This window comes from Lepisosteus platostomus, chromosome 3, assembly GCF_059453375.1.
Source record: "Lepisosteus platostomus isolate fLepPlt1 chromosome 3, fLepPlt1.hap1, whole genome shotgun sequence".
NCBI classification, from domain to species: domain Eukaryota; kingdom Metazoa; phylum Chordata; class Actinopteri; order Semionotiformes; family Lepisosteidae; genus Lepisosteus; species Lepisosteus platostomus.
Window position 1 is genome coordinate 77,871,832 of NC_142613.1, and position 24,516 is coordinate 77,896,347.

The window sequence follows — 24,516 nt, forward strand, 5'->3', positions numbered from 1 at the left end:
GATATAACAGCTGGCTAATAGCAAAATATAAATAAACTATTGTCCTTTCCACACTTACATCCTCTACCCAAGTCAGAACCCTCCTACAAAATATGTAAGAATTTGGTATTTGGTAATGCTGAAAATTGAATATATAATTGAGCCATAAGATATGTGTAGGAGCACTGTGTACTTGCTTCAGTTTGCACTATACCATGTTGTGACCACAGCACAGAAGCAGGCATGTGAAAAGAGTTTTTGAGTTTTGATCATAACTGGCCACCACATATGAAACTGCAATCTACTAAGCTGAAAAGTCGATATCAGAATTATTGAAGTCTAAACAGATGGATGCTCTTGACTTATGAGGAAGCATCCACAGTAATGAAAAATGTAATATAAAGTGAAAGTCGAAATTATTTAAATTCTGCACATGCAAATGCTAACTGTACAAAAATAGTTTGCCTTAATGGGATTGAATTTTTTTAGCAGAAAATGTTACATGCACATTAATATTCACACTTTAGTCTATCCAGTTTATGAAAAGGCATGCATTCCAGACATGCACATATATTATCATACGCTGCAGTGCATCCACATTACTAAAACAAAAAATCAAGAGAAAAAGGAAGACACAGACAGAGACACAGACAGAGACACAGACAGAGACACAGACAGAGACACAGACAGTACTTGGGGATGAGCGACAGCTGCCCGATGCTGGAGTGGTGCCACACGGCGTGGGCCAGCGCCAGGACGTAGCTGCAGTACATCTCCGAGTAGGACTGGTGGCAGGCCGTGAAGTCGAACAGCTGGAAGGGCTCCCCGACCCACTCGGTCTCGGAGGTGAGCGTGGGGCTGCTGATCACGCTCACGATGCGATCGTGCAGAACCACCCAGTAGGGCTCCTGAAACACAGGCCGCCCAGTGAGACGTGCTGCTGTGCGGCAAGAAGCTCACACACCTGCCTGACTTCGCGAGATAACCCACTGTGATCCAGAGGGCGTATTTTAACACTGTGAAGGCATGGCACGCTGCTGTAGACGATGTCAGGTGTGTGTTACACTGTATTACAGTTTCACTCTGGGGTGTTTTTGGCAGGGGGGAGAATTCTGATCAGGGTGGGGAAATATGAGAGGGTGTTTTATGAGAGAAATGTTGCTTGTTGTTCTGTTATTTGTTTTGAAACATGAAAATTAAAATGTGTGCACAAAAAATACATAAGAGAAGGTTTTAAAAATACACAGCATTGCATTTTTTTTGCAACTATGAGATGATATGTGTCTCTTTTTACAAACGTGACCCTTTTTCGAATGTGAAATCTAAATGTGATCAACACTCATGGCCACATGCCCAATCTGAATTAAGTCAGCCTGGCAGACTTCCTCCCCTGGAAACTGAGCATATCTGCAAAATTGCTGAACCCAACACTATTCTACTAAGATCTCTTGGATTTATGAGGAGGACAAATTAAATAATGAATATTACTGATTAGTACAAGCATTAGATTTAAAATGTAATTGCAATTACTTTCAAATTAAGATCATGCTGACAATATGCTTCAGAAATTCAAGTTCGTCTTCAAGTCAAGACCCTAAAATTACTATTTTCAATCACAATAAGTAACGAAAGACAGGGCCGTGACACTAGCATATTTTCCGCTCAATGTGAACTTCGGCGTGAACTGCGTTACTTCCACTCGGCCCATGAAAACGCAAGTCTCCATGACAGTCTTTTGTTGTAAGAGAAGCGAGAACACCTACAGGCAAGGCCGTGATTACGAGCCCAATGGCGTTCATCCAGGCAGTAATGTTCTCCCTTGGCACGAGTGGCTGGCTGTGAAGACAAGTTTTACAGAGGTCAATATTTATTTATACTATTTCTGATTCATCTATAAACCTATAAAATGCCCCACAGCCGCTATCAAGACAGCGTTGCGGCCGACGGCCTGTAAGGGACCGTCCAGCTGTGAGAACCGCGGAGCCTTGGGCCCAGGGCGCACCTCTTCAGCACCACGTTGAGGAGGGAGTTGCCCACATCCCTCCCCGGGACCGCCAGGGCCATCAGCTCCACGCAGGTGACGTGCAGGGCGTGCGCCGCCGGGTTCGGGAACTCGTTGAACCTCCAGTCGCAGTTCGGGAAGGGGCCGGGGGACTTGCCAGCCATAGGTGGCATGCTTGTTAAGGGAGATCTTAGCTTCTGAACAGCGAAAAGTTTTTAAACATCACAACTTGGACACAAGCAAAGACACCAGCACGTCAGTGCAAAATTGCCTATAATTATGTTGCAATTACCTTTACTTCCATCTAACCTTTAGGTATTTAATACTGAACAGAAGCCTCATCAACATAATTGAGCGAACCTTTTGTACACTCTCTCAGGATTAAATTATAAGCAGCATGTTGCAAAGCAATCAATGCAAAAAATACCTTCTTTAATGTTATTTGCCTTGAAGACTTAAAAATTCAATCGCTACAATCAAGGCTGTGCTCAATCTTTTCATCTTCAGTAATAATTGCATTTTTTTTCCCCAAAAGTTTTGTGAAACAGCAAGTCATCGACGCTAGACATTGTATGGTAAACTACTATCCACTGTTTGCATTCCAGATTTTAAAAGATGCAATTAATCTTTTAATCTGGAAAAAACAGTTCCCACATGTCCGCACGAAGTGCAGATTTAACAGAAAGACAGGGACTGCATCGACTTTGTCCTTGCTTACATAAGAACTAAACTGCACGTGACAGAAATCAGAAGAAAATGCGCCGTCAGCCTGTAAAGGGTGAAACAGAGCATCAGTCACCCGCGGACCCGTGTCACTCCCAATTTAGGCTCTCACTCCCACAGCAGCTTGACAGATGAATACCTCCTGTACCCACTAAACTACACCACTAAACACTATTTCAACATGAACCTTTACCCTTCTAAGCTTATTCATGAGGATGCCGAACAGAGAACGACACAATTTAAAGGGCATTATTCTCCCCCCTCCACCACCACTGGATACACGTGATGCTAACAGCTAATTAAACGCACAAAAGGATATTGTCCACCAATCGGCCAATCAGCTTGCAGTAGTAAGTGTCGTCGGGGACCCACGGACTGTCCTCGCGCGCGTTCATGGCGCACTTCAGGTAGGTCTCGCTGAGGCACCAGCCCGGCGTTCGGTTCTCCTTCAGGGAGCTGATGATGGCGTGAACCAGCTTGCGCTTCAGGTGCGGCCGGTCGCGGAGGTGCCTCTCGTAGTAGTGAAGGGTGTTGTAGAGGTACGTCACGGGGCGATCTGGGGGAAACACATGGGAGAACATCCTTTCTGATCACCGATGTCCAGCCCTCCTGCTGCGTACTTCATCGTGAAGGAGCCCCATCGGATGCTGTGCTCCCTACGACAGCTGAAGAAGGTGTCCGCAGACTCCTTTCATCCCGCCAGCGCGGGGGGGGTTCAAAGCATCACACCCAGTCCTGCTCGTTTCCTAAACAGCACCTGTCTAGAGGCCACGAGCGGCTACCTCAGCAGCAGTAACCACTGCAGTACCAACCGAAAAGTAACATCACTGCTAAAAAGTAAAATTACTTAATGCAGGTTAAAGAAATCAGAAATAATAAAAAAAGACCAGCCAAATCTTTAAATAAAAGACAGGGCGATTTCAAGAACAGGCTGTGATCGTGGACCATTGAGATTTTATTATGCCAGCGCAACAAGGAATCTGAACTCGTTTCTCGAAGCAGACCTCACCGTGAAATTTGTACAGGCCTCCCAGGTGATCCAAAAGGGTCTCCAAAGACTTGGACACGGGCAGGAGCTCCAGGAACCGGTGTATGACGATGTCAAACACAGGCAGGAATCGCAGACAGACGTTCCCAAAGTAGATGGGGAGGTACTGGGGTGTCAGCTGTACAGGTGGATTCACCTGCTCTGCCAGGCCTTCGAAGTACAACTTCTCGGGGTACTTCTGTTGAAAGACAGTCAGTTCATATTAAATTAACTCACTGCAAAAACACCCCTCCTTATTCACTCCAGTCACATTTAATCACAGATGAAACGAGGACAGAAAGTTAACTATCTGCGATGGGATATAAGCTATGGGGAAATACTGACAAAGGGCATTTTAAAAGGTTACCTTCAACCATCAATCTTGAATGATTAATAAATTATATATCCCAAAATCTCAGCCAATAACCATTGTGCATTATGAGGATATCTGCTGGTATACACAGCAGTGGCTGTGTTAACCTATAAAATAATGTAAATAGTAACTACATTTCTGAGCCTAGAAATGTCATGAGGTGAAAAAATCCACAGTCCTGGCAAACCAAAGAGTGGTTAGCCACAGCTGCTACTAAATTAGGAAAAGGGGGTTATAACATTACTTCTTTTTAGAAATATCAAATGAAGTTAATTGGAAACAGTACGTCTCAGTGATTGACAGAACTAAAATTAAATAATTGTAATCATGCAGAGTCCTCAATGAAAGTCAGCATTAACTTGATTAGAACTAAAGATCTGCACAGAAAGGGATTGAAATTGATGTTGACTACAGTCCCCTTAACATAAAAAACAAAGAGCCATGTGCTTTGTTGTAGAGTTAAAGATTGAAACTGTTGTGCTGTATGAGCACTGTTACAAGCTCCCCTAGAAGCAGAGTCAGGTTTTGTGTTGCTGTCTGCTAGTAAATGTTGCCTCTGAACCACATTCATCTAACAGACAGCTGCCTGATGTGGCCATGTTGTTGTGTGAGTTAAAACTAAAGAAGGACAGAAAAAAATTCCAACCCACCAAGAATAAAAATGATTCCTATCAGAGCTGCACTCTGGCATGCTGCACATAAGCCTTCTCTCTTAAAATGTATTATGAGGAGAACCACAATAAGTCTTTGATTCTCAGATACGAGTTTAGAATGTACATTAGTTCAATTCAACCTTAGAGCATAAAAAATCTGAAAGCATGGTACAATTTAACAGGACACACAGATCAAAGCCATTTCTATTTTAATCTAATAGTCATCTTTGAACAATATACTGAATTATTTCAAAAGCATATCAGGGAAAGCAGTGACAGATGGGCATTCAGTACAATAAACACTTTCATCTCAGCTAAACAGATATTCTTCCAGGCTCACCACAGGGAATTTTCTTAAGATCCTGCAGCGCACAGTTCTTATTTTTGGTGCAGAGACAATGTTATTTTTATCCCACCTTGTGATAGTTCATGTGCTTGGTGTGCCAGTCACTCTGCAGCCAGTGTTCTGGGGCGTTCTCCTTCACGAAGTCGCTCACTCGGTTCCTGAAGTCGTTGGGCTTCAGCAACAGCAGCTGAATGATGAAGTAGCAGACCTGGGCCTCGTTACCTTCATGGCTTCTCATGGCCTGGAGAAGAAGAACACAAACCTGACGTCCTATTCTGTGCAGTAATTCACCTTCTCCGGACTTGCGGGAGGATAATGTACTGTATGTGAAGGTGAACGTGGCTCCTGGAATTGTAAACATATAAATCAGGTATGTGCAGATGTAAAATCCACTATGCAGAATTATACAATGACAATACAGATGTAGAAATAGATTTCTAGTACTGGTTACATATTGTTGTGGGCTATATCTGCAATACTGAGAAATACAGCACATAGAAGTGAGGGCAGTGTACTGGACAAGGGATGCAGTAACAATCATTTGGAGCTTAACATTGGTAAGACTAAAAAGTCGCTGGTGGTCTTTCATAGGGGAGGAGGTGATCTGCTGCCAAATGTCAGTAATGGAGTCAGTAACTTGACTCCTTCAAGTTTCATGTCTCGGCCATCTGACACTCTGTGAAGTGGGACGTTAACACCAGCCTCATCATGAGGGAGCCCCATCGAATGCTGTGCTCCCAACAACAGCTGAAGACGTTCAGGTCCAACCGAGAGCTAAGAAGGTGTCCAGAGACCCCTTTCTTCCCGCCAGCTCCCCCTTTAGACTTCTCCCTTTGGGGAGCATCAGACATAGTCCTGCCTGTTTCCTAAATAGCACCTGTCTAGAGGCTACAAGGCACCTAAACATGGAGATCTTGAATGTTGCAACTATCACATGGGAGTGAACATAAATGTAAGTGGAACAGACCTTCGATCGACAGAATAATATGTACTGTGTTTGTGTAAGTCTCATTTGTGTTCTGTTTTTTTTCCTGCACTGGGGAAAACTCTAATTCCAACTTTGTTGACATGGCAATAAAGAAATGAATTAAAAATGTGTTAAATGCTTAAAAGTTTTGTCACAGGTATGTCTTACATTTACCACAGCGGTTGTTTTGATATTCTCAACACAGTTGATTTCTCAAGACTATTAAAAGTACTAAGATATGTTTTTAAAATGTCACTAACTCAAGTAATAGTTGTTCTAAACTGGTTAGGATTCCCAAGAATCTTCGTGTTAGCTAGTTAAGTTAATCTGAGAGAACATTCCTGCTCTGTCCTTGTTTCTGTTGTCTGGTACATGTGTACCAGCTGTGCTATTTCGCCCTTCTCCAGAAACGCACAAGATTACAGAAACCAAAGAGTTTTAAATGTTTTTTTCCATCACTTCCACTGTGCCACTCCCTCAAGTTTAAGGATTATTTGCTGTGTTGCTTGCAGCCTTCCAATAAATGGGTATTCCGCTGAACTTCATTAATAGGTCTTTACTTATATAAAACACAATAGGTGGAATTACACTTATCTTTCAATGAAAGAGAACTTTTTTAGACTCTTCTCACAGTTCTCCTCCAGATTTCATTTTGTCTGGATACTCTCTCATGCGTTCCCTCTTTTGGTTACCCATGCTTCATACACCTGCAATTCCTCTTTTCCAATATGAAAAGGGCCCATATGTATTGTATTTCGCACTCGAATTTCTAAAAGATGTAGCCTCAAAACTCCATGTTTGGTTTGGCCAACACTCGCTGCCCATTAAGCGTCATATCCTCTCCCACATGAACCCTCAGACATAATCGTCTCTCTGATCAGCTGGCACAGATGCACACGCTTAAAAAGGCAGGCAAGTGAAAAACGAGCCTTTTCCTGAACATGTTTGTAATGTGGTAGCCATTGATCAAACACTTTAATAGAACTCATGCATGTATTGGGGTTGGCATAACACCTTTCAGCATGAATGAAAAACAAAATGATGTAGAATTGCTCACCAAACACAAAATGAGCCGGTCTAAAGTGACGATGTTGTACTTCCACACCATGTCGTTGAGGATCTCGATACATTTGTTCAGCTGCTGGCCTCCCGCGGAGGTAGAGAACTCGTACACGAGGAAGTCGGCGAACGTCCTGACGTGCGCCACCAGAGCCCTGGCTCCGATCCGCTCCAGGACCCTGCAGGCCGACACAGGTCAGGGGGAAACACGCGACACTCCAGAAATAGTTCAGAAAAACCAAAGGCATTAAACCAATTAAAATATTAACCAGAGTGCCAGGCCTTGAAACATTACCACAGTACTTTTAAATCAGAATTACATGTAATTCTGTACAACAACTCCCTAGAGTTGTACATAAAAAAGAACATGGCTTTAAGCTATGTCAACTGTTCTGTGATTAAATAAGAATCGTTCACGTACACTTGCCATAAGACAATCCCTTGGGGCTAAGAAGTTTAATCAAATAAATTACAAGGGAACACAACCTGTTATGCAACCTTTACAGAAAATTTCTACAGACTGAACTTTTAAAGGGAGATTTAATAGGCACAACTGCTAGTTTTGTGTTTCAAAATGGCCTTTTTTGAAAAAATATACAGAACGTTAAAGTGCCTACATAAAGGACAGCCATGAACAACCTTTTCTAAATTCCAGCAGAGGGCAGTGATTTATCTTTGAATGTCAATTTTGAGCACGATCCATATAAATCAAAATTCGAATGCTCATGCAAACTGTTCTTTATGTAGAACAGCGAAGGAACAAGCTACAGGTGTATCATGCCTTGACAAAAGCTGCTGTTTACAATAGCCATTATATATGGACAGGGAAACAAAAATTGCCCATTTTTCTTCATTTATATACTGCTTTTTTTCCCTTCTAAACAGTTTCGGAGAAGAAGGCCTCAGGATAGATAGGAGAAACATGGAGTGTTTTCCCCCCACAGATGTTTGCACATAAACTACTCCGCACTCTGCTGGACATTTCCTGGCTTTACTTCATACAAGCACAAAAAAAAGTCTAGTTCACTTGGACCCCTACTACATATTAGACACCCTCACTTTCTGGGGCAGCTCATCGCACTTATAATAATAATAATATTAATAATAATAATAATAATAATAATAATAATAATTGCTTACACTTATATAGCGCTTTTCTGGACACTACACTCAAAGCGCTTTACAGGTAATGGGGATCCCCTCCACCCCCACCAGTGTGCAGCCCCACCTGGATGATGCGACGGCAGCCATAGTGCGCCAGAACGCTCACCACACATCAGATATCAGTGGGGAGGAGAGCAGAGTAATGTAGCCAATTCATAGAGGGGGATTATTAGGAGGCATGGGAAATTTGGCCAGGACGCCGGGGTTACACCCCTACTCTTTTTGAGAAACGCCCTGGGATTTTGAATGACCACAGAGAGTAAGGACCTCAGTTTTACGTCTCATCCGAAGGACGACGCTGTTTACAGTATAGTGTCCCCATTACTATACTGGGGCATTAGGACCCACATGGACTGCAGGGTGAGCGCCCCCTGCTGGCCCCACTAACACCTCTTCCAGCAGCAACCCTAGTTTTTCCCAGGAAGTCTCCCATCCAGGTACTGACCAGGCTCACACCTGCTGAGCTTCAATGGGTTGCCAGTTGTGAGTTGCAGGGTGATATGGCTGCTGGCTACACTTACCCAGTGAAAAGCCGTTCCTAACAAGAGAACTGCCTCCCAGTCCTGGTGCTGGAGGCACGTACACACCTGCCACTTTGTGTGCCAGCCCCGCTGTCTGGTACACAAGCCCACCCTTTCCTGACTTCGTCACCAGATTCACCTGAACTGCCTGACTGCTGCTCTCAGCTCTTCAACACGGTGGCGATTAGCCTTTCAGCTATTTCACTGCATGAGCAAAACCTTCCATTTCCACCCGAGCAGAAAATGAAGACCTTGCAAATATTCCAATCCAGGAATGTATAAGTTCAATAAAGGCTTCCATGAGGTCATTAAGCTTAGGGGACCTTCAGACCCTGGATCAGGAGCCCCTGGTCTACCTGGCCCAATGGCCACCTACCGTCATGCTCCGATTCCTCATCCCCAGTGACACACAAGATAGGTATAGATCCACCTAACCCACTAACTCACCCCACATGCAAGTGCACCATCACTCTGAACCTTAACTGCTCAGGGGGGAGACCTTTACACAGGAGCACAAGTCCTAAGGACAGTAAGTGGCCTCCAGTGGCAGACCTGTGGGCATTACATGCCTTCTGCCTCTGGCGCTGGAAGCATCCATCCATGCTGCCTGTAGACAACAGGCTCTACCCTCTGAAGATGCACTAATTTTAGAACATTCTGAATTTATACATTACTGAAACAGGAAAGGGAACAAAATGTTGGAGCTCATACCGAAAAATGAACCCTACTGCAGGTGACTTCTGCAACTGTACCAATGCAATTATATGTTCAGTTACCTGAAACCAATCTGGTTAATGTGGTCTGTCTCTAAAAGCATCTTCCACAACAGACAGAGGAACAGAGGCGGTGAGCCCTGCATGGAGAAATGGGTGATGATGTCATTCTCATTGGTCATTGACTTCCACTTCCTGTACTCCTCCTCCACATTCTTCTTCAGGTTGAACCTGCTCTCCTGTGGCACGTTGTTCTGTCTGAAAAATGCCTGAAATACATAATAATTCATTATCAATAACTGTTCATTTAGGTCCTCTGCTAAACAAACATTCAAAATTTCTCATTCTATTGTCCTTGATCTTGTTCTGTCTGCTTCTTAAGGTGTTACTAGAGACCTCGTCTGTATGGCTAATTAAAAAACATGTCACCATTCTCTCTCTCTTAAGCATTTTTAAGCAGCATGAATCAAACAAGCACTCCGCATGTGTGCTACATGTATCATATCTGCAAAGAGTGTATCAGCTGCAACTGTACACATTCAAGAAGAAACTCCACATACCTGCAATGGAGCTGGGAAGCAACTCAGGGTGTGAGAAGCCCAGTTGTGTGGGGTGAAGCTCATTATCGTCTGCAGGATGTCTTTGCACCATGTGCCTTGAATCGAGTCCGAGCCAGTAAAGAAATCTGAAGCACAACATAAAAGGAAAAAAAACTGTTATCATAGGCTCTAAAGATGATGTAAACTTGGACTAGAACAAGAACAAGGATAATTCTCCAATCATCCCAGTGAATAGTGGTAATGGGTAACACAAGACCTGATGGCAGAAACACGTGGGTACCACATTACAATCTCAGATTTTTCATCTTGGAAGTTCGATTTCTCATCTGAAGATACAGAACTCAAGAAAGTTCATGTACGAGAGGCACCTGAATGGCACAAAACAATACTCCCACGCGAGGGTCTACCTGTAACATGTGTCGCTCTGGCCAAAGTCAGAATAAGAGCCCTGTTGAGCTCCTCAGACTCGGCAGAGAGAACAGTTTTGGGGTCGTTGAGGAAGCGTGTAAACTGGGGCTGGACTTCAGAACTTCCAAGGGCTGTGATTAACCTCAAAGCTGTGCTCTCCACACTGCAATACAAGAAGCATTAATTCAATGGCATCAAGGCATCAAGGCTTTGGGCAATGTTTCTCGAGAGACATCTTCAGCAAAAACCTAAACACAAAATTATACTATGAAAGGTACCAATAGGACTACAATGTGTCACATGAGAAATTCGATGACAGAGAAGGCATTATATAAATATAATTTAGAAATGTCTGACTGTGTGAATATTAATCTAATAGAGCATAAAACCACGGCTTAGTCCCTCTAAGTGTGACCTTCTAAATGCACAGGTATATTCAGTTTAAATTACACAACGTTGTTTCATTTCCTGTCAATTTTTCATTAACAAAAAGAAGCCAGGATGATGATCAATATTTTTAAATAACATTCAACAGGTATAATTTAACTTTGGGAAACAAAATTAGGATATTGCAGGCGGTGAAAAACATCAGTATATCTATTTTTATGACTGAAGACACAGTTATGCAAAAGATTTAGACGTTATGACTAATATTTACAATTAGTTACAATACCTTTATGTTACTGAGTAAATTGATAATGCTCAAAGTCCTCACCTGTACTTATAACCCACAGAAATAATGTGAAATGTTATCAATACCACACAGCTCAGTTAAGAAGCCAAGCTGTTGGCTATACATAAGAAGCCAATGTCACATTCTGTAGTAAGTAATCCATCACATTTGCCAATCAAATTAAATTCATTCACTGGCATACGATGCTCATAAATGCTGCTGAATTGTAGAAGTCCGGGAAGCCCACCACCCCTCCTGCTTCCCCACTGCCCCCCTCCTCCCCCGGCGCCGACTGACCACAGGTGCAGCTGGTTCTGGTTGGTCTGGGGCACAGCTGCCAGGGAGTGCAGGTGGCTGAGCAGCTGCACCCTGTAGTGGGGCTGGATGTGGTGCATCCGATAGCTGAACATCTCCAGCAGCGTGTGCAGGATCCCCCAGGCGTGGGACTTGAACACATTGGGCAGCAGCTGGCCTGCAAGCATGCAAAACACACCTGAGCATGCTGTGCGATTGAAACAGCACCTCTTGATCGCACCTTTCCTGTCAATCAAAGCCTTGCTATCCTATGTTCATGGGTGTTTCTGCATTTACCAACACAGAAATAGGATTTCAGGTGGGTAGCTGTGTCAGTATGCATAGGCTGTACAGGAAAAAGTAATAGGATTATTCCCTGCTGAAAAGAGAATAGAGAAAACACAACATTTCGGCTGTGGAGCCTTCTTCGGGAGAAACAGGATTTCTACCACCGAGAAAAAAGCTAGCTGAAACAAATTCTAAAAGGGTGTTTTTTTTAACACAAACATGTGATATTCACAATTTTTACATTCACAGTGTATTACACTACTTCCCTAACATTGTAATGTCAATCATTGAGCAAAAAAAATTGAATATTTCTATCAAAAGAACAATGCCTAAATTAATTTCTAGAATTATGCAAATTCACATTTTACAAAAAATTGTTTTAGGAATTAACAGAATAAGAACCAGAAAGCCCAGAACTTACTGATAAAACCTTTGATTCCCAGAGATTCGATTTCCATGTAGACCAGCAGGCGGCTATAGGTCTCCACCAGTGCAGGAGCCAGAGCTAGACTTGATTTGGCGTGGGCAAGTTTGATCACTCTTGTGGCTATGCTGTGAATGAGGCTGTAATAATGAAAGAAAACAGAATTTTGTACCTCTGAAAGTACAAGATGAAATAAAGCATTATTACAGCCACTGACTCAATCATAAGTTCTTATAAGAACAGCAGAAAAGCAGCAAATGAGAGTCAGCCATTTGGCTCATCTATCATCATTTGGTTGTACTGTAAGTAACTAATTAATAAAATGATCCAATCCAGCCACTTCTTGAGAAAAAGCATGGTATCAGTTTTAGCTTCCTATACCCTTTGTGCAAAAAACTGCCTCCTCTTGGTCTCAGTTTCAAATGCATCTTTCCTTAAAAGTTTCCATTTTGGTCCTCTGGTTAATGTTTCAGTGTTGACTGTAATGGACTCGACTGGGTTGACTTTGTCAATGTCTTTAAAGGACATGGGATACCTCAATCATGTCCCCTTGTAGATTTCTCTGTTCAAAGCTAAAAGGGTTAGTTCTCCTATCCTGCCAGAGGAAAAAAAAAATGAACGGTGAGAAGGCATCTGGTTGCTGTTCTCTGGACTCTTTCCAGAGAAGGAACATCTTTTGGGATGACCTTCTTAGTACATAACATTCCAAATGAGGTCGTACTTGCGAATTGTACAAATCTCACAGGCTGTTCAAAAGTTTCAAGTCTTTAACTTTGTTCACCCAAAGAGAAAAGAAGCCAAAGACACAGTATAAATGTTTGAACAGGGAGCTGTCTCAGAGAACACTGGCTGGAAAGGAACAAGTAAGGTTAATTTTACACTGGAAAGCAGAAAGATAAGGTGTTTTGAGTGTTTGAAGGAGCTTTCCTCTGGTGTGAAACCTTCACCAGGCACACTTGAAAAATGCTCAAGAGCCAAAACTTTATTTCTTCTTTCTACCCCTCAAAGTGAAACTAAACTTTATGGTTCTTGAAAATTAAACTTCAAAAGTGCTGAGACGCTGTCTAAATACATTTTGTAAAAACTCCAGCTACTAACCATACTTTGATTCTGAAAGAGTGGAGCGTTTCACACACAACTCCTTATGAAAATTCCTCAAATTCTTTGACAATATGTCCATGAAGATGTTCCACTGTGCTGCTTTGTTGCAGTCGCAGAAGTCTGCTTTTGCAATGCATTAAAATACAGAAAATATCAAGTCACTTAAAAAAATCATATAATAATTTTCACTAGCAAATCCTTCACAGTACGAGTTAACCTGGTTATGCAACATAAATCAATACAAAATGTTGTGGGGAAACATTAAAATTCACTTCTCGTATTAATACTCACTATTCCTCATATTTACAATTACTATACGTAATACTTGCCTGGCAATTTAAATCATGACCATCTAATCTTATTATATCTGCATATAAATACAAGTATAAGGGAGTGAGATCTATTATCGCAAACATCATTAAACTTCATATAGCAACATAAAAAATATATTTTTGGAAAAAATGTTTGAAGTGTGATGAATGCACTCTAAATTAATGAACTCCTAGAAAACGCCCTCCTATAAATCTTTTATATGTATATATATATACGCTGATCGTGAGCACCACACCTCATTTTAGCGTGAACAGTGAGTGAGTCCAGCAGGTTCATCGGCAGTGGGGTGACAGAGCCCGAAGCCATGCAGTTGGTCCCAGGAAGGGTGATCCTCATGTTTCCATTCCCATAGATGGTTTCCACCAGCACCCCCATCGGCAGCGTGAAGCACTCGGAGTTGGTGGAATAAGCGTTGCACAGGAGCGCGATCTTGTAGTCCGACATCTGGAGACTCTTATTTCGCAAACTCTGCTGCAAGAACCTGAAAATGGACAGATCACGAGAGCAGGGCAGCCCTAAATAACGTGAATCCGTCAAAGTCTCGAAAAGATTCCTTTGCAGAATGTGAGACAATTCTTTACATTAAACACGTGCACAAATGTACGCAGCTTAAAAACAATCAAGAATTTGAAATGCGACACTAAGATAGCGGCTGCCTAAGACAATAATAATCTCTTGTGAAGTGGACCCATGACATCTTAGTGCAAAACTAAGACTTACAAAATATTTATTTCTTACTAGTGTACTGAAATACATGTACTGAATACCTAACTTCGGCAGCATATTTAGTTCTCAGTATGGGGTTACAGAGAGCTTAACTTGAAAAAGAACTGCTATTGATGGTGAAACCTCCTGGAATATGTTTACTTAAACGGTACGGAAAACTTTCTACAAATGGGAATGCCTCTTATAACAAGGGGAATGACATCCATTCTCAGCTCAAACACTGGCTGTAAAGAGCCACAAACTTTTTTTTGTTCTCTTTTTAGCCTGCAAAAACGACAGGAGTAGCAGATGTGAGACACAAAGCAAAGACCTACTCATGGTGGAGCTTCAGAGAGTGAGGGATTGGTATCTGGAGCTTGGAGTTGTCATTCTGAGCCTTCCTGTTGAGGTGGATCCAGATGCAGGTCATGGCGAAGGCATGTGTGGACTGGGGCTTGTTAATGTCAGGAACCGGGATACACTGAGAAAGAAACAAGAATGTAGTGCTCTGGTGCTGCTCCCGCCTTGCACATTCCCTCATAATTCAGCAGTGTTGAAACTGTCTGACCTGCACCCGTTTCCTGTACCGTTACGCACAGCTTCATTCTGCTTTCCTCAAACAGTAAGGACAAACAGACTGTTTCAAGTGCCAGGAAACTGGACAGAGAATTGGCGGCGTTACCTGGAAATCACTCGTTACTTTCACACAGACACAGTTTCACTGCAGAATTAAATCACTCTCTTTTTTGTTTTCGGCGTTGACCTTTGACCTGCAACAACTCTGCAGCTCACTGAACATCTTGTGCTGTTTAGTTACCTCTTTCTCTGGGTACAAAAGATCAAAGAGCTTCATAACAGGAAGGAAGTCAGCAAGAGCATTCTTCTGGATGCTGCCAGATATAAATTGCAGAAGAACCCACATCAGGTGATCCCTTCCCTTAATGAGACCCCGTCCAGCCAGCTACAAAGCAACAAAAAACAACAAAACTCCCCAGCTTAATTCACATACACATTCAGTTTTTTTTAAAACTGCAAACTGTGAAATATTAGAATCCATATTTGGTCAAAATTATGTGTTGTTCCAGAAGAGCTAAATAGACTGCAACATATTTTTGAGGACAAATTCAATTTTTTGCTCTGAAACTATAAGGTGGGATGAAGTAAAAATGACTTTTAACTGAAATACGACAGACATTTATGAAACCACAAAGCGGGTGTGCTGTGTATGATCACACTACACAGGGGCCTTAGCTCAAATGCAAAACTTGACTTAACTGTAACTTTATATTGTAAAAAAAAATGATAATAGTGCCTTTGCAAAAAAGGCACACAACCTGTACTCCTAGCGTGATATAAAACATACAACCCCAGAAAATCTTGCTCCAAGTTTAGCATTTGCAGATTCACACATTTCAATACTTATTACTTTCCAGTTTTTTTCCCCCCAAACGAAATGAATTTCAGCTCTGATCCTGCAGGTCGGAGGCGGGAGATCTCCACGTACCTTTTGGTGAAGGGAGAGGACCATGTGAGGGAAGCTGGCGAACTGGAAAAGCACAAAGAAGATGAGCTGGCTGGACAGGTGCTGCCAGAGCAGCTGGCTGGTGCCGCCGTCATCGAACTGCTCCTCGGTCTCCGAGCGCTCCATGGCGTACACCACCAGGTCCACCAGCTGGTCCTCCAGCACGGGGCAGCGCTGCTTGTGCTGCAAGGCGAGAGCGGAGCACAGCACAGTCACGGCCCTGCGCCCCCGCCGCACAACACACAGGCCCCTCTTCCCAAAAAGCTGCACTATATTAAAGCGCTGGCCGAGAGCCGCCGACACCCGCGGCCCGATCCGCTTCCTTTGCCCTCAGAGCTGGACGCTCTGGTCCAGGATGCGTCCAGGAAGAATCCCGCTCGTTGTGCGATTTCCTCGGATACTCGTACCCATGCTCAGGATGCCGAAGAAATGGACAAATATGTTAAGCTCTCACTACTTTAAATTCAGGTAATGCCTAATCTGTTTGAGCTTTGATAAAGTTTTTAACCAACTTTCCAAGGCCGGAAAAAAATGCCTGGTACTGGAAGGATTAAGGAAGATGTGATGTGAAGTTAAAATATCAGTGTGTCAATTTTATGACCTCTCAGAAAGGAAGCGAGTTTATCGTAAAAATGAAACAATAGAGACAGCAGCATTATAGAACTGTTGCTTTTACATTTTGTTCTATTCCACGACAGTGTTGTAAACACTTTAAAACAGTCTCTTTAAAATAGTATGTAATAATTCAGATTTTATACATCAAAATATGAATTACAACTAACTTCTAAAAAGAAAGGACAAGAAGATTTAATGTGTTTTGTTGATGATCTATTCAGCACAATCTGGTCAAAACTACAGTGTTTTGTAAATACTGAAGCCATGATAAGCGTTAAAAAACAAAGTAAAGCCAAAAAGGGTACTTTGATTTCTGATTGATAAAATAGCACCCTTTACCATTAATATTTCTTTTAATAGGTATTTTAAAATTACTTTACTAATTTTGCTAAATTATTTCTGACAGATGCTGACTTTGTAGGGTTAAGTTCCACTAAATTAGGTGTAACACTGAAACATATTAAGAAAGACAAAAAAATAAATCAATGTGAAGAAGGCACAACAAATCGGATTTAAAATTAAATCTAAACTGACTACTAATTTAAAAAAATGCATTTATTATTTTGAAGAAAATTAAAGGTTCATATGGGAAACAATGCCCTCTTGTTGTAAAAATAAAATGCTGCACAACAGCTTGAGCAAGGAGCTACAGGTAAGACTTTACTTTTCTATTCAGATCTAGCCTAGGTACAACATTAAAATTTAAAGACGAAGAAGTAACAAGAACCTCTAGCATGTATAATATACTGCAGCTTTTTATTTGTGTCACAGGCTGAACCCAAACATACCGATACTTTCACCACAGATGTGTCACAGCTTGAACTGGTACGGTACAGGAGCTGTTCATGTGGACTGACAAAAAAACGAGGACCATGCTCCTTTGAGAAAGGGGTTAACTTACTGGATTAAGGTGCACCTGAAAGGTATAAGGGCAACATATAGAACTAAGGTTTATATGCATAGTGCAACAGCCACAGGCTCTTTTAATGTCCACGCATTTTTCTATTAATAATGTAACATTTCATAAAAAAATTTAACCTTTTTTTTTTACATTTTATAATGGGTCACAGCTTCCCATTGGCAGAATAGTTTTTTAAAAGATTCTTGCTTTTTCCTCATGTTAGCTATTTTGCAGCAAATTTGCGGTCAAATGTTTACAAAACATTTAGAGCATGTGTTAACTGATGCAGTCTTAAAATTGCCACTCACATTCTCCAGTGGTATGTTTACATCATATTTACATGGCAATTAACGGAGGATAAATACAAGAAGCCCTTATAATATATATTAGCTTCTAGTCAAAATGTGCAATGGAAGTGACAATGCATTACACCTAAAGTTTTAAACTCAGCCCATTGCAATGTGCAACAGAACCAATAGCTCAGTGTGTGTTTTGAAAACGTCTCACACACCAATAATCCAATAATGTAACCTCAAAAACAAAAGACAGTCCTTTGTTGGGCATGCTTTCAAAATATTAAATAAAAAATGAATCCATGAATCATTGCATATAAAAAAATCTTCCAGGACAAATGCAGTTATATGCCAACAAAACCCAAGGCACACATACCATGTGTAACTGATGTTGACACCATTGTGAAATTACTTTCCAGAATGCAAATTCCAAAAGAAAATTGCAGCAGAGCGCGACAGACGTGACTATATTCTACAACACAACCCAGCATGCACTAAAAGTTGGTTCAGGGCTTGAAATTAACTTTTTACTCTTTGCATGTTAGTATAGTTTTCAATTTTTAGATAGAGTTTCCTAATGCATTTTGGTATTTTTGAAATGCAATTCAACAAAAGAAAAAAAAACAGCTTTCACTACCTAAAATAACTTTTATTCTTGTTTTTAGTGTAGGCAAAATCTGTAACTACAAACTTTATCTTGTCATACACAAGCAACCAAAACAAGCAGTACCAGGTATGCCAACAGAAATGACGCCGATGTAGCCATCATGCCCTACATTATGGCTAGATGCATTGATCCAAGTCGGGGTTTATTCCATGCTGAAAAGTAGACTCAACTTCTACTTATTCCTTTGCAACCTACATACAGATGCATTTCTCCACTCAAACCTCAACCCAACGCAATCATACCTCTTCAAAATTTTAATTTAAACGTTTAAAGTTCTACTTAACTAATAATTAATCATATCATTAGTGCTACCTTTGAGTGTTGATCTGATCTGTCTTCTGGCTTTTGTTTAAGCTGAACTCTGAGCTAGGCTAATGAGATGCACTTGTGAAGACCTTGATGAAGAAACTAGATGGAGTTAATAACAATAGCTTTGAACCCTGGGCCTATCCTGGGATTTCATACCGCTGCTCCTTCAGGAGTACAGATGTAAGTAACTGGACCTTTGCAAACTGCTGACGTCTTTTTTGTGGGAAAGTCAGTGCCACCTCTGTCTGCACATCACTAACTGGTTGAGTGTTAAAAGAGTTATTTATGCAGAAATAGAGCAGCAGCCAATTAAGAGAACGCAAACTGCAGATTACCAGATTTGGTGTGTGAATCCAAATACAAACAGGTTACAAAAGTTCAATGGGGAAACTGAACCAACTAGGCTCAAAAAGAACTCAGCTGGAACTCAAGCCAGTAGTCACACAAGTCCTTCTGTACAGGGACAGAGACCACTGTTCTCACAACTTGACTCAAATAGGATACAGGGTGCAGTGTAAGCCTCCACTGAATGAAAAACAGAAACACACAGGACTAGAAATTAATCAAGTTGACTCAAATCAATAAAGGAACAGGTAAACAAGTAAAATAAAAAAATGTTAAGATACAGCACACAGAATTTTAAGAGTTTCATACTTTGTGAGCGAAAGGAAAAACAAAGAATAAATGGGAGGGTGTCTAGATTACCTAAAACACAAGGAGCAATTTTTATTGATTCTAACAGTTATCTTATAGTCAAGCAAATACATTCCAAACACAACCTTCTGATTCCACAGATGACAGTAAGTCACCAGGGAACTTGCAGCAGTATTTCTGTCACTAGTGGCACTGTCCTAGCAAACAGGACTAGGGATGGCCAGTGCATGTGAAGTGAACCTGAGAATAATACAATGGGAGTGCAGAAAAGCATCTTAAAACCTGTACAGCTCACACAATTGCATTGGGTTGGGCTCATACAATCAACAGATGGAGTTTATTTGGTCTCTAATTAACTTTCTAAAGTGAAACACAAAGTAATTTTCAGTTGCAAAGGAATAAGTTAAAGTTAATTCTACACTGAAAAGTGAGATGAAAGAATGTTTTAGATGCAGAGTCTTCTTTAGTTGGGAGGACGCTGCTCTTTTAAACAAATTTAAACAACCACACCATCACATAAGGCTAAGATAAGTGAACAAAATTGCCTTTTTAGTAGGGAAGCTTTATCTACACTTATTAGAACACTGTCCTGTGAAATACATTTCTGCATTGCACACCAATATGATGCTCTCATTACTTCCGAAAACATCAGAAAATCAATCTGTACCCACGCTCCCAAAAGCTCTCAACACCTTACCCTTAGAAAATACACTGCTTGCTGCTTCTCCTTTATTATTAATTTATTCATTACAAACTTATATACATTTCTACAAATTGGCCTCATTAGAAAACTTGAGAAAGAACAAAGAGCATACTTATAACATCATGAGCAATGCAAAACGGGATAAAGGAAAGTACCTAAAATACATAACCTGGAAGTGCTAACAATTTGTTTTCCAAGAGTACCCTGGGGCACAGGAAAGAAAACAAAAATAAATTAAGCTCTCTTAGATTTTCTTCAGACCTGTCGGGCACCGGGGCTGGGAAAGAGGAGCTCCGACTCCCTTTTTTAGGCAGTTTCCTGATTTTCCTTTCCCACCCTGCCTAAGTTAATATTACCTATAAACAGCAGAGAGGTGCTTTTTCCACATGTACTTGTAAAGAGATACCTACTGCTGACCTAGGTTGATCATCCTCATCCTCGCAAATGATCTCTCTTCAGCCTTAGTGTGTGCTCAAGTAAAACAGGTATTCAATTCTCTGCCTAAATCAAGCCTTTTTCCCTTCAGGGGACTAAAGGAATATAATCACTTATAGACAACCTTCCAGTTTAAAAGAACTGAATATTATCCAGTTACGCCTTCTTAAATAAAAGCAGCTGGATAATTCAGGAGCTGGGGTCTATAGCTCTTACTTCAAAAGCAGCTACATCAGAAGAAAACGAAAATATCCAATCTGTATTTGTTCTCAGATGCATCAACTCCTTAAGCTGCAGCCTTTGCTGTTACATATGTACTCTTCACATCTTATCTTTTATAAAAAACAGCATTGACCAATCGAATTACACCTGCCAGGCACTGGCCAAGCGAACGTCTCATCGACAGTAATTTCAAGCCCCCAAGATCTCAACAGTCTAGATGGAATCAGTGGCTACCAAGCGTCTAGTTAGTCACAATACAACAGTAAGATTGTGAACATACCTGAGCAATGTTCAAGGTCTAGAGCATTGGAGGATGGGCAGGACAAGACAGGACAGAACAAAAATAAAGGAAGAAAAAAGAAAAGACAAAACAGTGACTATGAGGCCAGCCTCAAATTCCCCCCATGTCAGGCCAAGCTCCACAAAAGAAAAATAAGAACCACAACAGGCAACGCAGCTATACTCCCCGTCAGGCTAGTTATAGAAGGACAGAGCTCACGTGTCTCTATAGCCAATGACACTCTATTTTGCAAGGCTGGTGTCTGTTCCCAACAAGCACGCGTTTCTTTCGAGCTAGTATGGCAGGGAGTATATTGGAGGCTGGCCTTATAGAAACAAAGCAATGCAAACCAATTAAAAAAATATATATTCTCAAATCTACTTAAATATGCTACAAAAAAGAGATCCTCAAGCAAAGGATTGTATTTCTAAACTATCCTTCTCAATTACTTCAAAAAATGTCTACTCAAACAAGCAACCAAATCTGCTTAGTTAGCCACAGCCAAAGAAAAGAGAAAAGAAAAAAAGTACAGGTTCTTTCGAGGAAAGGGTTCGAAGGCCAAGTACAGTACCTGCTTGTTGAGACCTAACATGTTGCACACCATATCTCTGGAATAAGGCTGCTCCAGCACGTATCTTAACAAGCCGGTCTGAGGCTCGAACAGGTCCTGTGAGGGAAGCACATGGGAACAGCCAGACGTGAAGAGCGGCGTCACACAGGAAACTTTTACGCAGCAAAACAGTCGGAACAGGAGAAAAACATTGAACAGGAAACTTTCACTGAATTGTTTCGTGTCGTTCCAAGAACCTTCAATAATTCGATCCACGAAATAAGAAGAACTTGACATCAGCTCAGTCGTGCCGGTACCTTATCATAGGGCAGAAGGCCTTTCAGGGGAAAGCGGAGCGTCGTGGGGTCTAACTTCCAGGAGTTGCAGATCGCCCCGGAGTTGTTCACCACAGGGAGCAGGCTGCACCTTCCTGGTGATCAAACAAGCCGAGAGATTACACACTGCGTCTCAACAGGACGAGGATTGAAACAGAACGATTCTCTGGGCTGAAGACAAAAACAGGATCCAAGTGTCTAGAAATAAGAATCAAATCTCGGGGAAATTTATTTACACAATATTCTACAGCTTTGGCACTTGCAGGTTTGTAAAGGCGGGTGGTTGTCATTTTTATCTATTGTAGAGTAATTAAAACATTTTCCAGTGCTGGGACAATGAGCTACACACAGTATATTTATTATAATATTATGGGATAGTTTTTAAGCAAATTCAAAATATTCCTTCTATTTTTCCGAGATTATACAACTAGTACAAAACATTGAGTTGCACATATAATCATAAGAAATACCACATCTAATGGATTTATTCAGATATTCAAACATACAGATATTAAAGAAAATAAGGAAAATCTAGCACTAACAACCCCAACACCAAAACCCAACATCCCTGAGCACCAACAACTGCAACACCAGACACGACCTCCCTGAGCACTAACAACCCGAACAGCGCAGAGGCAGAGATTTGCTCAACAGCTGGACAGCTGCAATGTCAGTCTTCCCACGCAGCTGTAAACATCTGGCCAGTGTCAGCTAGTCGTACTTCTTTCCTGTTGAAGCTTTTACCATACTGGTCCCCATGTATGTTCTGCTGGACTCAGGGTAGCAGAAAAAGCTCCAATTTATTTTCCTAAAGTGGTGCCACTGAAAAACCAGTAACTAAAAAAATTTCAAATTGGCCTGCAGGAACTAAAGAACTGCTGGATCAAAGACTTTGTCAATGTACTGCTGATCAGCTAGGTTGTCTTCATCATGCACCATAACACTGTCATACTATAACATGTCCATAAGACATACCAAATAATGGTATATAATGCATATGTGACCTAAAAACTACTGTATAATAAAACCTGTACTAGGTTATCAGATTACTTTTAGTAAAAGGATCGTGCACTTACCACAAATAGAGTTTATTCTTGCAGTTGCTCTGAAGCTATCAACAAAATCTGATATGAGACTTCCCAGCAGCTAAAATACAAACAAATCTTGATTTAATTTGCCTCAAGTTGCAAAGTTACCCTAAACCCTCTGTTTTAAACCAGAGAAGATTGGCTGAAGCTTCTGGCAGGTTCTTGAAGATCGGTCTGTTAAACCTCAAGTCGTTTTATACAAACAACAAAATGTAAGTAGATAGTGAACCACATTCACATCACCAACAGCTGTTAAGCAATCTGTCTAATAACTTTCAGTTTTAACTTATTCAGAAGGTTTTTTAAAATGTATTTGACTAATCGTGAAAAGCTAATGCATCTCAAATGCACATGGAGTTGAAAGACACCACAAAGCTAACATACCCAGTGTGACAGCTTCCCTTCGGGATACAGCTTTCGGATCTCTGTAACAGCAAAGTACGCTGGCAACAGACAGGCATTTCGATCCAAGATGTACTCCACAACCTTCAAACAAACAGTGAGCACACATGAGCTACCTTCAGCCTACCTATTACGATATGTTTTGTCATAATTGTTTTCTTTAGATATCTATTCTGACAAAACACTGATAAATGAGAACATGAAAACGTTACACGTTGATCCCAAACCAATTACTATCAACTCTTTATAGTGCCTGGGACCCCTCCATTATTATTCTTTAAGACAATGAGGAGCTGAGGATGATACCTCTCTGTCTTTAAGTGATGCTACCTTCCTCTTCAATTAGACTGCAATATATTAATATACAACAGGGAAAAAAACGAACCATTCCAGAAGTCATTAACCAGGGAAAAGGCTTACTTCTCGAGCTGTTAAAAGCTGCTGAACGACTGCAGAGCTCACAGTGTTGGGAATAGACTGGATCTTCTCCAGTAAAGCTTTTAAGAGATCTCGCACTCCCTGGAAGAAAGCACCAGGAATTTAAAATTCTTAAGAAATATTGAAAAGAAGATTAAAATAAAAAAAAATAAAAGGCAGTAAAAAATACATATCAAAGAATATGTATATTTAGAAGACATTTAGAAAATCAAGATCAAATCTCAAATGCTGGTTTTTATTAACTTTATGACTTTTAAGTTTCGTTCTGCCTGCAACCTCACATCTGTCCTTAAACGTTTGAGATAGAAGTGTTCAGTGTAAAGTGTGTTCAGTGTAAAGTGTGTTCAGTGCTGGAGGAGTGATCTTTACTTCTTCAAACCATGTCCACAGCTGCCTCTGGAGCTGGCTCACTCATCGATTGATGAAGTAACTCATGACAGCGGAAGCAAAATGTACTCTCATGTTCAAAGAAATTCTTTGCCTACTTATATAGATGAAAATGCTTCCATACTTATTGGGCTGTGCTTTACCATGCAGTATGACAAAGATCCAAAGATCCGACTAATATAACCTAGCAGTTCAAAACTGGACCAACTTACACTAGCTCAGCAGTCACCAGATTTAACTCCAAATGAGCATGTATTTTACAATCTGAAGAGAAAACCGAAGTCACATCACCACAAGATTAGACATGAACTCAAAGCAGTTACAGCAAAGCATCTCGAACTGGCAAGCTCAAAGAGTCACTGACTTTAACACTCTGAAATTCACTTCAAGTGAATGCATCTC

The 24,516-nt window shown here is 41.1% G+C and overlaps 1 protein-coding gene across 2 annotated transcripts in view; it reads right to left on the minus strand.

Annotated features, from left to right (window-relative positions):
* The window catches only part of med23 (mediator complex subunit 23), a 32,284-nt gene that overhangs the window by 3,268 nt on the left and 4,500 nt on the right, over window positions 1-24,516 (minus strand). The window contains exons 6-27 of one of the 2 annotated variants that reach the window (XM_088626924.1): window positions 23,710-23,808; window positions 23,272-23,373; window positions 22,876-22,945; window positions 21,782-21,894; window positions 21,486-21,581; window positions 20,915-20,932; window positions 15,818-16,018; window positions 15,131-15,274; window positions 14,649-14,794; window positions 13,844-14,089; window positions 12,172-12,314; window positions 11,466-11,640; window positions 10,495-10,658; window positions 10,088-10,212; window positions 9,591-9,796; window positions 7,128-7,308; window positions 5,174-5,344; window positions 3,714-3,930; window positions 3,024-3,260; window positions 1,982-2,147; window positions 1,743-1,815; window positions 673-887 (exon numbers count right to left, since the gene is read on the minus strand). In XM_088626924.1, coding sequence (XP_088483050.1) covers window positions 673-887; window positions 1,743-1,815; window positions 1,982-2,147; window positions 3,024-3,260; window positions 3,714-3,930; window positions 5,174-5,344; window positions 7,128-7,308; window positions 9,591-9,796; window positions 10,088-10,212; window positions 10,495-10,658; window positions 11,466-11,640; window positions 12,172-12,314; window positions 13,844-14,089; window positions 14,649-14,794; window positions 15,131-15,274; window positions 15,818-16,018; window positions 20,915-20,932; window positions 21,486-21,581; window positions 21,782-21,894; window positions 22,876-22,945; window positions 23,272-23,373; window positions 23,710-23,808 — 3,308 coding nt within the window. The remainder of the gene's footprint in view (window positions 1-672; window positions 888-1,742; window positions 1,816-1,981; window positions 2,148-3,023; window positions 3,261-3,713; window positions 3,931-5,173; window positions 5,345-7,127; window positions 7,309-9,590; window positions 9,797-10,087; window positions 10,213-10,494; window positions 10,659-11,465; window positions 11,641-12,171; window positions 12,315-13,843; window positions 14,090-14,648; window positions 14,795-15,130; window positions 15,275-15,817; window positions 16,019-20,914; window positions 20,933-21,485; window positions 21,582-21,781; window positions 21,895-22,875; window positions 22,946-23,271; window positions 23,374-23,709; window positions 23,809-24,516) is intronic. The other variant, XM_088626925.1, reaches the window with a different exon arrangement.